This window comes from Oryzias latipes, chromosome 10, assembly GCF_053564925.1.
Source record: "Oryzias latipes strain Hd-rR chromosome 10, Olatipes_Hd-rR_3.1".
In the NCBI taxonomy this organism is placed as follows: Eukaryota; Metazoa; Chordata; class Actinopteri; order Beloniformes; family Adrianichthyidae; genus Oryzias; species Oryzias latipes.
Window position 1 is genome coordinate 12,799,221 of NC_136246.1, and position 17,947 is coordinate 12,817,167.

At 42.8% G+C, this 17,947-nt stretch overlaps 1 protein-coding gene across 1 annotated transcript in view; it reads left to right on the forward strand.

The window, feature by feature from the left end:
- The window catches only part of tnmd (tenomodulin), a 187,340-nt gene that overhangs the window by 158,439 nt on the left and 10,954 nt on the right, over positions 1–17,947 (forward strand). Inside the window, exon 5 of the mRNA XM_004073071.4 lies at positions 16,924–17,083. Coding sequence (XP_004073119.1) covers positions 16,924–17,083 — 160 coding nt within the window. The remainder of the gene's footprint in view (positions 1–16,923; positions 17,084–17,947) is intronic.

Below are 17,947 nucleotides of genomic sequence, written 5' to 3' on the forward strand. Positions count from 1 at the left end.
ACTTGTTCCACTCTCTTAGCAACAAGCCAAGTTCAGGAAGCTCATTTTTTGCAGTTGGTGGGGGTTTTTCTCCCAACGTTATCTGGTTGACTATTTCTCTGATGCTTGTATCAGCATGTTGTTTTTCTTTCAAGTCTGATGTCGTAAAGTGAGGAATGACTGGCAAACCACCAAGCTGGTCCTCCTCTTCATAGCTTTGGGGGACGGCTTGGGGAGTGAGAGCAAAAGACAGAACCAAAGGATTGTCAGTAAAGGACTCTGCTAGTTCGTCTGTGGACTGGTGGACAAAGTGCTTTTCACAGATGGCTTTTATTATGCTCTGGTCAACAAGGTTTGAATGGGGTGTGTCAGGTAGGTGCCTTTGTGTGAACTGTTGGATTCTTTCCAGTTCTTTCTTGGACAGCATGTCGTCTGGTTGTGCGCTATGTGGGCGTCGGGATAGTCCGTCCGCGTCCTGATTTTGTTTTCCTGCCCTGTATTGCAGTTGGAAGTCAAAGGTGGACAGCGCAGCTAACCATCTGTAACTTGTAGCGTCAAGTTTTGCGGTGGTCAAGACGTACGTTAAGGGGTTGCTGTCAGTGATCACAACGAAAGGGCGTCCGTAAAGGTAATCTTGGAATTTTTCGGTAACTGCCCATTTTAGCGCGAGAAATTCTAACTTGTGTGCAGGGTACTTAGCTTCACACTTTGACAACCCGCGGCTTGCGAAGGCGATCACACGTTTCTGACCTTCTTGTGTTTGGTAGAGGGCTGCCCCCAACCCTGAAGTGCTTGCGTCTGTGTGCAAGGTAAAGGGAAGAGTAGGGTCGGCAAACCCGAGCACTGGGGCACTTGTCAATTTTTCGATGATTTCGTCAAATGCTGTTTGACAGTCCACATTCCATCTTGCTCCAAAAGGATCTTTGGGGTTATGATATTGGGCTGTGCCGGCTTTGGCACTTGTCTTTTTATGCAGAGGTGGATATCCGCTTGTGAGTTGGTTGAGAGGTCGCATGATCTTTGAATAATCCTTTATGAATCTGCGATAGTATCCACAGAATCCTAAGAATGTCCGCAATTCCTTCAAAGTGTTTGGTTTTGGCCAGGTTTTGAGTGACGAGATTTTCTCAGGATCAGTCTCGATTCCTTTTTCTGAGATGATGTGGCCAAGGTACTTTACGGAGCTCTGGAAAAACCTGCACTTTTGTGGCGACAGTTTTAGACCATACTCTTTCAAACGACCCAGGACTTGCAAGAGGCGTTCTTCGTGTTCCTCCAAGGTTGAAGAGAACACTATTAGGTCGTCAAGGAACACAAGGGCTTGTTTCAGGTTGAGCTCTCCCACGCAACGCTCCATGAGCCTCTGGAACGTGCTGGGGGCATTTGTGATTCCTTGAGGCATTCTATTAAACTCAAAGAAACCGAGGGGGCAGACGAAGGCAGTTTTCTGTTTATCGGCCTCCTCCATTTCTATCTGATAGAAGCCTGATTTTAGGTCTAAGACCGAAAACCAGTGTGATCCACTTAAAGCCGAGAAAGACTCCTCGAGATTGGGTAAGGCGTACGAGTCTTTTACAGTCTGCAGATTTAACTTTCTGTAGTCAATGCATAATCTGACATCTCCATTTTTCTTGCGAACGACTACAATCGGGGACGAAAAGGGAGATTCAGACTCGCGAATGACTCCGGCATCGAGGAGCTGTTGCAAGTGGTTGCGTACTGCCTCCAAGTCTTGCGGATGTATCGGCCTGGCCCTGTGTTTGAAAGGTGTAGGGTCGCTGAGAGTGATGTGGTGCTTGATTTTTCCAGTACGACCAAAGTCAAGCTCGTGTTGGGCAAATACCTCTGGCATTGAGTTTAACTTGTCTGTTATTCTTTGTTTCCACTCACTAGAGATGGGGGAATCACCAAAATCAAACTGGAGATTTGACTTGTTCTCAGATTTTGGATTCACTGTTTTATTGTTTGCAGGCTGGACACTTTGGATAGCATGAATCTCTGCAATGATTGTCTTTGGGGTGAGTGTGATGGCATGATCAGATTCGTTCTTGAGGATGACTGGTATGCAGCGAGGGAACTTGGATGGGAGGGTTGCTAACCCATCTTCGACAAAAAGGCCACCAGGTAAAGAGGTGGTTGTTGGCGCCTCAACAGTCACCCATTTTCCAGTTTCTGGTACTCTGCGAGTTATCGATCCTTCCAAAACTTTTGTTTGTCCAGCTCCAATAGTTTCACAATCAGTACTGTGGAGTCTGACTTCACCCAAGCCTGAATTAACGGAGTGTTTTTTTCTGGCTGCAAGTGTTTTGAGAACGACTTTGTACCCATATGGAACTGAATGTTTTTCTTTGGAATCTACAACCAATCCGTACTGCTCATACAAGATGTCCAAGGTGTTAGTACCTATCAGCAGCGAAGGTGAGTTGGAGCTTAAGTTGGGAACGATCAGGGCTAGTGTTGGCACTTCAATGTCCGCACCCAATGAACTCTTGGGGAACGTGATGGCAGTTTCGATAAAGCCAAGGTAGGGGACATTCTGGCCGTTCGCTCCTTCTACCTCCAGCAGGTCGTTTAAGCTGTGGACAGGTAAGTGAGACAGTTTTTCTTCGTAGAAGGATTGGGAGATCGTCGTTACTTGCGAGCCCGTGTCTAATAGACAGCTGCACACATGATCGTCAATGGCTACTTGGGCAGTGCACTTCGCTCCAACAAGACCTTTTGGAAGAGAAAGTGACATTTCAGCTTGTGTGTGGAAGTTCAAGACGCGTTTCTTTTCCTTGGGACTCTTTGTCTTTGGCTCAGCTCCAATTTGTCCCACAACTGGAGCCCTCTTTAGTTTAAAAAAGTAGGTTCTTGTCCATTCACTTTGTCCCATGCCATCTGCTTGTCTCTTAAGAGTTTCCTTTTTTCAGCAACTAGGGGAGAGTTTGGCTCATTTTCACACTGGGGCTTGATGTGCCCGTCCTCCCCACATCTGAAGCAGTACCAGGGCTTTGGACGATTTCTTGGATGAGGTTCTGATTTTTGTTCTGAAGGCTGTGGCTTTGGAGTTTTGAAACTTTCAGGGGGGACTTTTGTCTTGGTCGAGTTTGTGGATTTTGACTTGACTTTACTGTTTGAGTCTTTTTTGTTCTTTAGAGATGCAAGATGGGACTGCAGATTGGCGATCTGCTTCTTGAGGTCTTGTATTTCAGAAAGGGAGTCAACAGTTTTTGATGTATCTCGCTCTGGACTTTGGGACTGAGCGCCTTGGTAGTTGGAAAACACTTTTGGTTTTGTTGTATTCAAGTGCTGTTTCATGCGCGACATTTTCGCTGTGCGCCTTTTCTCAGCAGTCCGGAGCATGAGAAGGAGTTCGGAAAAGTTAGGTGGAATTTGCCTTTTCTGTTCGAGTTGGAGCTCTGCTATTAGCTCATTGTCCCAACAGCCTCTTATGAACTGCTTTAACAGCTGCTTGTCTAGTTCACCAGCAGGAACACCACCTCTTATGAACGTGGTGTTCAGCATGACTTGAAGACGCTGGAGGTAAGACGATGGTGCCTCACCATTATTCTGCACAGTGTTCAAGTATTTGGCAAAGAGGTCGTCTCCATCTTCAACCGTACCGAAGGCAGAGTCGAGTATTTTCAAGTAGGTGGAAGGAGGTGACTCTGTAGGTATGTGCTTTACCAGATCGACAGCAGGTGAAGAGAGACTTTCCAAGAGCCTCCTGGATTTGCATGAATCAGGCTGTCTGGGGTCTTTTAAAAGGAGTTCCACACTCGAGCGCCAGCTCTCATAGTCGACTTCGTTGTTTGGGTGGGGACAGCGCCCTGAAAAGGGTCTCAATCTGAAAGGAGTGTTCATCTGAGCATTGAAGTCTTCAGTTCTCAGCACATGTTCCACTATTACTTTCTGAAGCTCTGGTGGGTTTACTTCAGAAGGTTTGAGAGTGGGTGTCTTAACACTGACCTGCACTCGTGGGGGATTCTCAACTGGAGCTTGGATCAGTGGGTGGACTGGTTCAAGAGTTGGTGGGTTCTCTTGCAGAGGACTGAGAGGAGCATTCGTGTCAGGGACTTGGGGTGAGTCCTGGCGGTCACCTGAGTCATTTTCGTCAGGGTTAACTACTTGGCTTATAGAGGAAAGTTCGTCTCTCAGTAAGTCTGCAAAGTCTTTACCTGTCAGTCTTGCAATGTCTCTCAGTTCAGTCAGGTAAGTCTGAGTAGCTGTCTTGCTAACTACGGGGCTGTAAACTGAGCTTAATGCTTCGACAAGGTAAAGTATGTCAGGTTTGTTCTTGGGTGAGAATCTGTATGGCAGTAAGCTAGATAATGCCTGGACTGGTGCACTGGACGCGTACTCAAGAAAGGACTGCTTGCCCTTTTCTGGACACGGGGGATCTACAGGTACCATTGTCTGAATGGACCCATATTGTTTGAGGAAGTCAAAAAGCTCTTCATCAGATTCAGTGTCAGTTAAACCAGTAATAAGAAGTGAGTTCGGTATCTTAACATTACTTCGTTGCACGGCTTCCATTTTTTGTTCAGTTCTTAGTCAAATTTGAGCTCTGAAAATTATTTACGAACCACTCCTGGCTGGCTCGCCAAGAATTTGTAGCACCTATGCTATTAGGCAGAGGTAGTCAAGCTACTGGACCAGATATAGGTTCGCACGGAGTGGTGTGTATTGAATAAAAGAGCCAAGAGTCAATATAAAGGTAGAATGGAAAAAGCCGGCAGTTTACTGAACAATTGACAAACAACAATAAACATACAAATTTGGTTCTTAAGTAATGTTAAGACACCTTTTCAACACCCTTTATGTTGTTTTTTCCTTTACTTTTTCTGTTAAAGTTCAAATAAAAGGTTTTGTTCAAGTTAATTTCAGTTTCAATCTATTTTAATTAAAGATGACCGGTCATTTGTTTTAAAGGGATTTTAGTTACAGAACTAAATTTATTTAACTTAAATTTAGTTTAAGCTTTCTTTTGAGTTCACTATAATTACCCTTTTCACTTTTTTGTAAATCAGTTTTGTCACTTTAAATTTACACCAAAAGTATCCTTTAAAGTTACAAAATATCAGATATCAAACAAAAGACAATTCAATATGCAAAGCAAACAAAGAACTGTTTTTCTAAATGTCCAATTGCTTAGCAAAATCCTTTAAAGTTTGTTAGCAGACGTATCCAGTTTTGGTAGTGCTCCTTTAAAGTATATTGGATCCACAGTTAGTGTTCAATCTCCTACCGCGACCTTGGCAGAGATTTTGTAGTAGTGAGGAAAAGTAAAGGACCACGTGATGCTCTACAGGCAGTCCGGATTATCGTGCTCCTTGGGTAGGCTCGCCATCCATGGATCAGGAGAAGTCCAGAACGATCCGGTCCGGAACCGTCTCCCAATTACTCTCGGGGGGACTCAAAAACCTGGCCTGCAGGACAGGCCATAAAAATAATTTTAGTCCATATGCAAAATAAAACCACTCCAAAATGAAAGCGGAGCCGCACTAGAAGGCTACGTGACTCTTTAGAAACTTAAAATGGCGGCTGCTCTTTTTTCTTTTTCATACATCCAACTCTACTTGCAAAATTAGCTTCATTTCACACAAAATATACCCAAAATACATCAAATAAAATACATTCATGTTTCGAAGTGTCAAAGAAAATTATAAATAACTCAAAAGTACTGTTTTGTCATCTTTTCACAACTTAAATTGGTCTCAACTGGGCTCGCCTCATCACGGCAAAACCCACGCCACAAAAGTAGGCAAAATACAAAACAAAACTCACCAAAACTCGTCTCGTAATGGCATAAAATCTTATTTGGCTCACACCCCTCTTCCGGTCTGGCTAGACAACAGGTTTGCACCGTTATTTTAGTTTTTCACCGTAGTTTTTCAGCTAATGGCTACTCTGCTGCGCGTGCTTGCTGTCTCTGCCCTAAACAGGCCTATCTCTCCGCTACGCAACGCACAGGTTGGGGAGGGTTCTTGAAAAACTTTAAACTTTATCGACAACAAAAACAATTTCTCTTTTTAAACAAAAATAGTAATAAAACCTATAAATTATTAATGTTAATACTATTTATATTTTTATCCTCACAACTTTTAGCTGTTTTTATCATGTTGTTTATTAATATTTATTGACCTTTTTATATCATTGTAAAATGCTCTATTATTACTGAGTGTATTTGTAACGGGGGTTACATAAGCCTTCGGGGAAAAAAAGCACAGGGGTGCAGTTTGTTGTCCTCTTTACGTTGCTGGGACAATACCGCACCAACCCCCACGTCCGAGGCGTCGACCTCCACAATAAATTGGATGGAAGGATCTGGCTGAACGAGCACCGGCGCCGTAGTAAACAGGTGTTTAAGTTTACAAAAGGCGGCCTCAGCGGCTTCAGTCCAGCGAAACGGGGATGAGGTAGAGGTCAAGCCTGTAAGTGGAGCCACAACCGAACTATAATGACGGATGAAGCGACGTAAGTAATTGGCGAACCCCAGGAACCTCTGTAACTGCTTACGGGACTCTGGAGTAGGCCAATTGACCACAGCGCTGATCTTGGCGGGTTCCGGACGAACCTCCCCCTCCGCAATCACAAAGCCCAAAACCAGACACGCTGGGGGAGTGGAACTCACATTTTTCAGCCTTGACAAACAACTTGTTCTCCAGGAGCCGCTGGAGGACCAGGCGAACATGCCGCCTATGTTCGTTGAGGCTCCTGGAGAAAACAAGAATGTCATCAAGGTAGACAAACACAAAATGGTGTATGTAATCTCGGAGCACGTCATTTATGAGTCTCTGGAACACCGCCGGAGTATTAGAAAGTCCAAAAGGCATCACTAGGTATTCATAATGTCCCAGGGGAGTGGTGAAAGCGGTATTCCACTCATCGCCTTTCCTTATGCGCACCAAATGGTATGCATTACGCAGGTCCAACTTGGTGAACACCCGCGCCATCTGCAGAGACTCAAATGCGGAGTTCATAAGAGGCAGGGGATACCTGTCTTTAATCGTTATGGCGTTCAGCCCCCGAAAATCAATACAAGGACGCAGCGTCCCGTCCTTCTTGCCCACGAAAAAGAAACCTGCTCCAACAGGCGATGAGGAGGGTCTTATGAGGCCCGCCCGGAGAGAGTCAGTGATGTACCGGTCCATGGCCCCTCTCTCAGGTTTAGACAGACTGTAGAGATGACTCCTGGGAAGGGCGGCTCCAGGCAGCAGTTCAGTAGCACAGTCGTAAGGCCTGTGTGGGGGTAAGGAAAGAGCTCGGGACTTAGAAAATACCTCTCTCAGATCGCGGTATTCAGGCGGAACACTGGAGAGGTCAGGTGAGGGCGGCTGCCCTACCGGGTCGGCGGAGTCAGCCCCTGGATACCGAGCTGAACGCAGACAGACTCCATGACAGTCATCACTCCAACTCACAGTACGGTTAGTAGGCCAATCTATATGGGGATTATGGAGAAGAAGCCAAGAAAAACCTAATACTACAGGATTATGGGAGGACTCGAAAAGATAGAACTCTGTGTGCTCGTGATGATTTCCAGACAGAATGAGGTGAACGGGCTCCGTAATCTGGTTAATAGTAGCAACTGACTTACCATTAAGGGAAATAACCTTTAATGGATGGGAAAGGGACCTGGCCCTGAGACCGATCTGTCTGGCCAGCTCAGCATCCATAAGGTTCCGTTCGGACCCAGAATCTAATAACGCCTGAATGGAAAACCCCTTACCCCCAGAAAGAATTTGACCCTTCAAAATACAGGAAGTGGATGTAGCACTAGTGGGCGCTTGACCCCCGCTCGTCAGTGTGCCCACTCTTAAGGACGAGCAGAGGCTTTTTGGCAATCCTTACAGAAATGACCCCGCCGACCACAGTAAAGACACTCACCCGCTGCCATCCACCGTCTGCGTTCAGTGGGAGATAACCGACCACGCCCTAGCTGCATGGGCTCCTCTGATGGTGCTGCCGGAACGGCTGTGGAGGTGACAGAAGACAAGTGAGTGGTAATACGACCATGGTCGACTGGGGACACCCTGTACGGGGTAACCGTCTCGCGGCTTCCTCGCCGACGGTCCTGCAGCCGATTGTCAATACCAATGGCCAAAGCAATGAGCGGCTCCAGAGAGGCAACTCCAAAGGAGCCAAATGGTCCTTTAACTCCTCCGATAATCCCTCCAAAAACGCGTCTGTGAGCGCTGCGGGGTTCCACCCGCTCTCAGCAGCGAGAGTCCGGAACTCGATGGCATACTCTGCCACTCGGCGGTCCCCCTGAGTCAGCCGCATCAGCGCCCGCGCCGCCTCCCTGCCGGGTTTCGTATGTTGAAAAACCAGGGAAAATGCCTCTAGAAAGGCAGGGAGTGATGAGCAGGTCTCTCCCCCACGTTGCCACTCCGCAGTGGCCCACGCTCCAGCTCTTCGGAGAGGTGAGAGATGATGAACGCCACTTTGGAGCGGTCCGTGGGAAAGTTAGCAGCCTGTAACTCGAAGTGAAGTTCACACTGGGTGACGAACGCTCGACAGTCCCCGGAGTCGCCAGAAAACCTCTCAGGACGTGCCAGTCGTATCCCCGAAATGGAAGACGTCTGGACCGGAACCACCGGGGTGGGCACAGGAGGGGATGGATGAGATGGAAGCGGCTGCTGGATCTGTCTAGCCAAGGCATCAAGGCGGTTGACGATTAAGCTCAGCTGCTGCTCCTGGCGCCCCGACATCTCCAACATCCCTCGTCGAAGGCAGTTCAGCTGCTCCTCCTGGTGACTGATGATCCAATCCCGGTCACTGCTCTGGGCTCGTGCACTCTCCGCGTCTGCTGTGTCCAAGGTGACTGGGTCGTAATGTCACGGTTGAGACGGGACACAAATGCAGGACAGCAAAAGAGCTTCAAAAGCAAGCAAGGTTTAATCACAATTTGTACTCGAAATGACTGAAGGGAACTTACAGAACGACCCAGTGACAAGAAACAAACAGACCAGGGTTTAAATACACAAAAGGAAATGACAAAGAGGTGAGCAGACAGGTGCCGGTGATGACTGGTGAAGTTACCTAGTGAAACAAATGGGCGCTGAACGGAAGTAACAAAATAAAAGCCCAAAACCGGAAGTGAGAAAACACCCACCAAACCCACCCTGGCTCCGGCTCTTGACAATTATTTTTTTTTATCATATCAATGAATCAATTATTGAAAATTGTCAAATTGATTTACTTTTAATGATATTACTTCACTTGTTTAAAAAAAATTGATAAGCTGATCCATGAATTTTTCCTAATGAAACATAATTTTGCACATACTATTAACTTTTGATACTTGACCAAATTTTTCTATGAAAATTCCTGAAACAGTGTTTTGTCTATTTTACTGATACAGTATTATTTTTTAATCATATCAATGACTTTTATGATTAACTTAATCTGCATATATTTTGGATACTTCATTACCATGTTGATTTCTAAAAGTTATTTTTTACAAAATAATTTAAGTAATTCATCTTTGTCATGTGCCTTCTAGGAACCGGATATTGATAAATCATGTAATAAAATGGTTACAGTAGAACAGGGGTGGGATTATATAAGTTCGCTTCCTTCCACTCCCTTTCAAGCAATGTTTAATTTTATGTCTAGTTATACTTAGTTTGATTAGTTGTTGTATGAATGTATAACTGACGATTGGATTGTTTTTTTCTGTTGTATCATTCCTATTTGTTTGTTTGAAATAAACCATTTCAAATCAAAAAAATAATGAAAAATTTGATTTTGTGTTTTTTTTCATTTTAAATGGTTATTACACTCTTATCCCATGGAGTAAATTGTAAAATACTTATAGAAATTGAAAATATCATGTTTTCTGGAAAAAGGGGCGAAAGCATTCATTTACAGGACATTCTCTAACCCTTTTTATCATCTAAATTAGCAAAAAAAGTCAAGACAGACATTTTAAGGCTTAGGTGTTAAAAGGTTAAAGGCGTTAAATAATTGTTTACTTCCTAGCCAAAAATTCTGTTCCTCAAAGATCTGTTACTTCTTCTTTCAGAAGTTCTTCTATCATCCACCCGTTACCTGTACCATGTCACCTTTTTGAACTTGCCATTTAGATAAAAGACACCTGTCCACCCCCTGAAACAGTCAGGCTGAAACATTTTCACCATGACCAAGGAGCTGTCAAAGGTCACCAGGGGATTGTTGACCTGAACAGGGATGAACCTATAAGCAAACAGTTTGATGAGAAGAGATAAACTGTTGCAGCAAATGTTAAAAAATGGAAGAATTACAAGATCACCTCCAGCTGGGAGAACGGTAACTAAGGTTACTACAGTAACACACAATGTTGTCATGGATTCAAATCCTGCTGTTCGCCAGAGGTCCTTCTGCTTAAGCCAGCACTTGTTTAGGCCCGTCTAAAGTTTACCAGAGACCATCTGGATGATCCAGATGAGGATTGAGAAAATGTCACCTGGTCAAATGAGACCAAGACAGTATGAATTGGTATTAATGTCACTCACCGTGTTTGGAGGTGGAAGAAGGTTGCGTTCCCTCCCAAGAACGCCATACATACTGTGAAGCATGGGGGTGGAAATATGCTTTGAGGCTAAATGTCTGCAATGGGGACACATGACTGGTCCATATTATCGATATACCTTGCCTCATGGTGGAAGGTTGGCGGCGGTATTTGGCAACAATGTGTTAATGTGTGTCAATGGGTGAATGGGACTGTGACTGTCAAGTGCTTTGGGGCTTCAAAGAAGGTATAAAAGCGTCATACAAGTATACAGATGTGTGAGTATTTAGCCAAAAACCTCCTTCCATCAGTGAGAGCATTGAGGATATAACATGGCTGGATCCTTCAGCATGATAATGATTGCAAATGCATCACCCAGGCAACAAAGCACTAGCTATATATAAAAACATTTCAAGGTTCTGGAAGGTCTAGCCTATCTCTTGATCTTAATCCAATAGAAAACTAGTTTAGGGAGTTGAAAGTCTGTGTTCCAGCAACAGCCCCAAAACATCACAGCTCTAGAGAAGATCTATATGGAAGAAACCTGGTGAAACCTGGTGAAGACCTACAGAGAACTTTTGACCTCTGTCATTGTTAATCAGGATTACATTAGAAATTATTAATGTGAACTTTTGTTATTGACAAAATACTTATTACTGCAACAATAAATTCTTTAAAAATGCTCAAATGCGATGTGATGGATTCTTTTTAGCATTCTGTCTCTTTCAGTTAAAATGATTTATGATGAGCATTACAGAGCTATCAAAACTTTTTCAAGTGGAAAAACGTGCTGAATCTGTGCCAACTGTATTTTGCTGCATTTTTTTAAGTTGTAAAACGTTCAAATTTGGTTAAGAGAGTCCCAAACCTTCCCTGGCAAACAAGAATATCCTTGACACAATAAATGTAACTTGTATTTCAGAGCCCTTGCATGTTGTCTGCAGCCTCAAATGAGTGACCTTCTTCCAAGAGTTGCTGAATCAGCCCTTCACATACATGCAGATCATGTCTGTATTTGCAGTTAGGAAAGAGGGATGCATTAACAGGAAATCAGTGCAGTCGGTCTATCTGTCATTTGCTGTGATGGCATGTTTACGGGAGGAAGAGAGACATTAGTCCCGCCTACTTTTAAAAAAGAATGCAAAGTGAAATGTAAGGGAATTAAACATTGTTGTGGGATCAGCACAAAAAGAGACAGAGTGAAGAAAACTATGATCATCAGCACACCTTTGTACTGCAATCTCAGCCTGACAGATCCAAGTGCAATGTAACATTTTAGTACTGTATTTTTCTGCACTATAAGCCGCATTCAAAAGCCATAATTTATTTTTAAAAAACCACGGTGCAATTTATAATCCAGAACAGATTAATTCGGGTTGTGCGCTCTATCAAAATGTTTGGTTGGCTTTTTTTGTGTGTTTGGTTGATTTTTTTTTTTTTTTTTAACGTGCTACTTACAATGTTGGGAGTTAGCGTTGCCACAGTAACGTTTATTTGTATCATCTTGTTTTTATACGTGTTGCAAACAAGGTTGGGAGTTTCAGGTGTCGTGAACACGCTGACACGGGTAGAGGTGTCGCACTATGGTTATTTGATGTGTTACTAGCAACATCGGGAGTTCGTGTTGTCACAGTAACATCTATTTGAGGTGTTACTACCAAGGTTGTAAGTTACAGGTATTGAGAATACTCTAACACAGCTAACATGTAGCGTGTTACAAACAATTTCTAGTTACTGTAAACACAGTTAATAGAGTTGCTGCATTAAAATAATGCAACATTTATTGATAATGAATTCTTAATTATACAGTTAAATCATGTTTAAAAGGTGCGGATCAAATTTCAGACGGTAGGTAAATAAGGTGCTTTTTTTTTACAATATCTTTGCATGCTAAACTTTGTTGTGAGCAAAACTTTACCAAATCGCCCAACAGATCATAATTGATTTTAAATTAAAAATGTCATCTTTTTATGAATTTCATCAAAGGGCTTCAACAATATCCTAATTCCCAAAGATGTGAATCTTCTGTCCATTCTTTAATGTAGTGGGCTTTACAGGGTGAGTCCAAGTGAAAACAGAATAAACTGTGACCAGATTCTGGCCTCACGTACAAAGTACCCCCTGAGCCCTGAGGTACTCCTCTGACATCTTTCCCCATCAGTTCGTCCCTACAAATGCTGAGACACACGAAGCACACAGGGGTTAAAGCCAAGCACTTATAGTTTCAAGATTAACCCTGCCACAGGCTTTTAGCAAAAAAACGCCTCAAAGCTCCAACAGTGTGCTTCAGAGCTGAGCTGAAAAAAAACAAAGAAAAAAGTGCAGAAAAACTGCAAGAAGCTGATAAGCAAATGCAGCTCCTAAGCGTGAACCAGGTGACTAACACGAATTGTTTGCCAGGGTTTTTTTTTCCCTTCTTTTTCAATTTACCTTTTTTGAGTAAATGTCTGAGGGAGTAATCCCTGAGCTTCATTCTCCTTCTCCCAGTTTGACACAGAAATCACCATCTGCCTCTCTCACACCCTTTAACATTGTCAGTGGAAGCTGCTCGGTCCATTAAGCAGCCACTTAATATGGATGACCAAAGCTCACCCAGCAACCCCAAACCTCCCACTCAGACAACAACTGCAAACAGAAAGAGAGCATAAAACAGAAAAGCCCCACATGAATGCAGAGGATGTGAACACACGGCAATCCCGCAGCGCACACCGTGTGCTCGTCCCCATTCATCTGCACGAACTTTAACAAATGGAAACGTGGCCAGTGAGACTCCAGCAGCTTTTTCTAATTTATTGAAAAAAAATTCATTAACTGAATAACTCTTACCAGACTTTATTCAGCTTTGGTGGTCAGTTAAGCACAAATAAAGCAAAAACAAGTTCATGCAACAAAAAAACAATCCAGAATGATGCTGAGTTTGGTTTTTACTTTGACAGATTTTTTTGAACATTAGACTACAATAATAAAGGGAAATATTTAAAACAAAACAAAGCATTCTTTCACCCTAAAAAGGCCATACCTGTGGAGCCGCTGGTTGGAACACTTAATTTCCTTTTTTTTAAAACTATTGTTTAATTGTAATCCTAGTTTGGGTAAACATGTCTTAATGACTAGATTTTTTTCTTGGTGAGGTATTTTTTCTGACCCCATTGGCAGATTTTCACATTTTAAGAACTTTTTTACCTGCACTTATTTCTAGAGGGCCAGTTTTTGCAGTGTGTAGGCTGAAAGGCTTCATGCTAAAATTCAGTTAAAGACTTAATCTGATCAGAAAACCAATCATGATAATCTTCAATCAAGGCAGCCCCAGACAAAGGTACATTCTCTAAGGTTTCAATCTGAGAGTTGCTTCACACATCAAAGCATAATCCCTAAATTTCCTAAATACACTCACAATTGCTCAAGTAATTGGAAACTGATTTTGTGCTTAGCTAATGATTACCAGTACTCATTATAATAGTTATCCACTGTTCATGAACTAGTTATTTAATATTAGTTACAAAACTCAACTTGTTTAAAACGGATTTGTAACAGTTTAGACTCATTGATTGACTGATTGACTTTTACTTTCAAACACAAAATAAAACAGTTTAATAAGCATGATAAACAGAAAGTGATGACTTGAAAAGTGAGTGGGTAGAAGAATATAATTCTGTTATATCTGGATGTCCATTACATTAAGGAAACTAAAATACTTGATAGATATAAAATACAAATACGGAGAGAAACAAATAAACAACTAGGTTGGTAATAGGGATTGTGAAGCAGAGGTAGAGCAGACAACCTTTGATTGCAGGATTGCAGATCTCCCGCCCTGCCTGCCCATGTGTCAAAGTTACTCCTGGTGGTTGTAAGTGCACTCCAGTGTTCGGCAGTGGAGCCGCCATCGGAGTGTGAATGTGTGTTGGTGAATGAGACTGTGACTTTAAAGCGTTTTGGGTGTGGGATGTTGAGGGTTGTATACGCCTTTTACCATTTGTTCCTTGTTGATCATTTCATATATCAGCGTTTTAGGAAATTAATTAATACTTGACAGGTGAAAGATAATCAATGAGAGTATGATCTTGTAGCCCTAAAGTTTTTTATTATATTCTTTTGCTAATTGATTATTGAATCATCTTTTCTTAGTAAAAAAACGAAATGGTTTATGACTAACAGGAGGTTTATTGCACTTTGTTCTTACACTGCCTTAGTAATCGTTAGTGCATATATTTAGAAAATTGTTACAAAATTCAAATTTAGTACTCCTACAAAAGTTACAATTGAACGAGGGTTACACATTTACAAAGTGGTAAATATTAAAAAACAATATAATTATTTGGTGTTCAATATGAAGGTCATACAGGACGATGTTTTAAAAACAACTCACTACAGATCATCCTGGTGTCCTTATGCCTGAACATTTTGACAAGAAAAAAATCAATAGTGTTATTTCTCAGATGCACAGATTGTCTAAGCTTTTTCAAGTACAACTCTTCAGCTCCATCTTCTTATTGGTATCCATGGTAACCTTCTGTTCCAAAGCAACTGAGAGGATGAAGACCAAAATTCTGAACTCAAGGCTTTTGAGATGAACTGATGAAGAACCAATGGGGATCGTCATCTTGCCTCTTTGATCTTTTATTTACACAACTGCTGCTTTATAACCTCTGGAAAAGCAGTCATCTTTAACGAAGAACGGTTGAGTAAAACGCCATGTTGCAACAAATTTATTAGGTTCAGACTCCAGAAGCCATTTTCTATTCATCAATTGGCAAAAAAACAGACAAAGCAAACCTGAAAACCATAGTCTGATTTATTTAGGGAGCTAACAGCTCTAGCTGTTGATTTGATCACGTATGGCATGCAGGTACATACACCTGGGAGAAAAAGGTGTTAATGTGCAAGCTCATGAGTACGCTGAAGTTTTTTGGGTTTTTTTTTGGAGATCTCGCAAACATAACACCCTTTTAAACAATACGTCATGTGAACATTGTTTTCTTCCCCGAGGACACAACGGCAAGAGAGGGTAAATTCGTTAACTGCAGCACAACTGGTGTATAATTAAGTTGTGCACTGTAGGCAAAAAGCATACATACAACAGAAGCAGGCCCTGGAAAACAAATTACCATCATTCCCGAGGTCCAGCTCTCGATAAAAAGTTGCTGGTGTCATTATAATATATCATTTGTCAATGGAAAAATGGAAAAGCCTTGCAAGTGTGTAAACTGGCAGGCTGTAATCATGTTGTCTGTGTGCTTGTCAACTGGCATTTAGAAATCTGTGCCCCATGCTAAAACGTTGACCTTTAGCACCGCCACCCCGGGCGCTCTGTCTTCTGCGAGTTATTGGAGTCGTTTCTCAGCTCTGAAGTCAAAGTCGTGTTCCTGACCTCCATTTGCTTTGCAGAGAAGGCTGGGTTAAGAGGCCCAATTAGGAAGTACAGCTTGCATTGCTTGAGTTTGGGGTTTAATTTCTGCACCCCCCTTTGGCCACGCCCCTCACCGCCAATCCTCCAAGTCATCATTAGTCCGCTGCTGGAAAAGTAAGGGGAAAGTGTGTCAAACGTCTTCCAGGACAGCAAACTCGCAGGTCACGGAGATGCGACTTCACAGAAAAACAGGGCAGAATCGCTGAAAGCAAAAAAAAAAAATTCTAATTCAAGCAAGAGTGACGGGGCAAACATGAGGGAGGGGCAAAAGCCTGAAATAAATGAGTCTTGCTCCTGCTATAGCCCCAGGATTCCACATCAAGCTTAACTAATGTGCAATTAAGCTGCAGACTGGAAGAAAATCACCTTGTAAAAACATTTGTCAGGCGAACAGTTTTTCTGTTCTGGGCCACTAATTAACAAGAGAACGGGAAGAGGGGTTTGTTTGTGTGGGTATTTACATATACATGAGGAAAATGAATACCCACACTTAAAGGAGGGGAAGGAGAATTATGCCAAATCTTCTTCATATGTCTCTATTAGACACCACTGACATGTAATCTTATCATTAAGCAATAATAGTTTACTTTACAGCTCATGAACTACAGTATCAACAAATTAAGCCGGCTGCTAGTGCCAAGAGAGCCGCCGCGGTTATAAAGGGGAGGGCAGAGTGAGAGTACATGGCTGTATTGTGTTTGTCACGTTAAATGATCGTGCAGCCTCACTTGGTGTAACGAAGACCACTTCTGAAGTCATTTTAAAGTCAAATCACTGCCGTCTGTGAATTTCAATGGCGTGGAATTGAAGGAGGGAGGGGGGACGAGGGCATTAGGGTGGCGGGAGTCAGGAAGTTCCTGTCCTCTCAGCGGACAGAGAGGTGATGGATGAAACTAAAAGGTTGAAAGTGCTGCGTGACTCGGGGGAGGAGAGTGAAAATGCAGGATTGTTCTTTGTGTGGCGCCCTGATGGCTTTGACACAGTGTAAGTGTCTAAACAAAACACGTCTGATTCTACATGTTTGTGTGTGTGCGTGTGTGTGTGTGTGTGTGTTTAGCAGGTGGGTGAGAGCGAGGCCGTCGATATGAAGGTGGAGGACTCCCGTGTGTGGGTTCCTGCTGAGGAGCCCATCGTTAACCCTGAATTTCTCCTCACATCCAAGATCTGGGAGATTTGCCAACATCTGCCCATCCACTGGATCCATCCCTCCCCCCTGACCGGTGAGTGCAGGGGGCAGCGCTGCCTCTAAACGCAGACTATTAACACTCTCGCTGGAGGGGATCCCCGAAGGCCTTACGCCGGTCCATAGAGAGAGGATGATTTACCAACCGTGGGAGCAGCTGGACCAGGCAGCTCTCTGAGCTCTGAGCAATACTGGTGTGAAGGATGGCAGTAGAATGTAAAGTACTTTATTTATGCAAAATATTGCAGCTACTGTAAAAATGATAACAAGAGAAAATGTTTCACTCCAAGGTTTTCTCCTGTAGAGTTACAAGCTGTGGACAACTGCGATTCAATGTGAGTTTTTAATAAGGCTGCAACGATTCACTTTCCCCACGACGCGGCTCAAACCTTAATTTTGGGGTCACAGTCTTGTTTTGGTGCAATACACAAATATATGATTACAAAACAACGACAAAAGATACAAAATTTGGAAAAAAATATATATTTTTTTTAATTACTACTAAGCAAGTAACAACAAAGAAAAACCTTTCAGTCGGCTCATACTACAGCCTGATCAACACTGGTCCGTCTGCGCTGCATCTTTGTTGCGTTGACACAGAAAACAGAACGTTCATTAATCAATCTAAATGTGTACATCGCCTCTGTCATTTTTCTGTGTCAGTCATCCGTCCCTCTTCAACACAACGAAACACAAGGTGTACACAGGAGTTCTATTTCCAGTTCATTGACGTGTCGATTTTGCAACAAATAGCCAGAGAAACAGGAAACAGGTCGGGGTTTCAAAATAAAAATTTCCATTGTACTTTTAAAATAAAATGTTTTTACTTTTATTTATTTTTTAAGGTGATGTCCTCCTGCTAAAACACATGGTAACACCACGGATAACACTTCTGTCTATC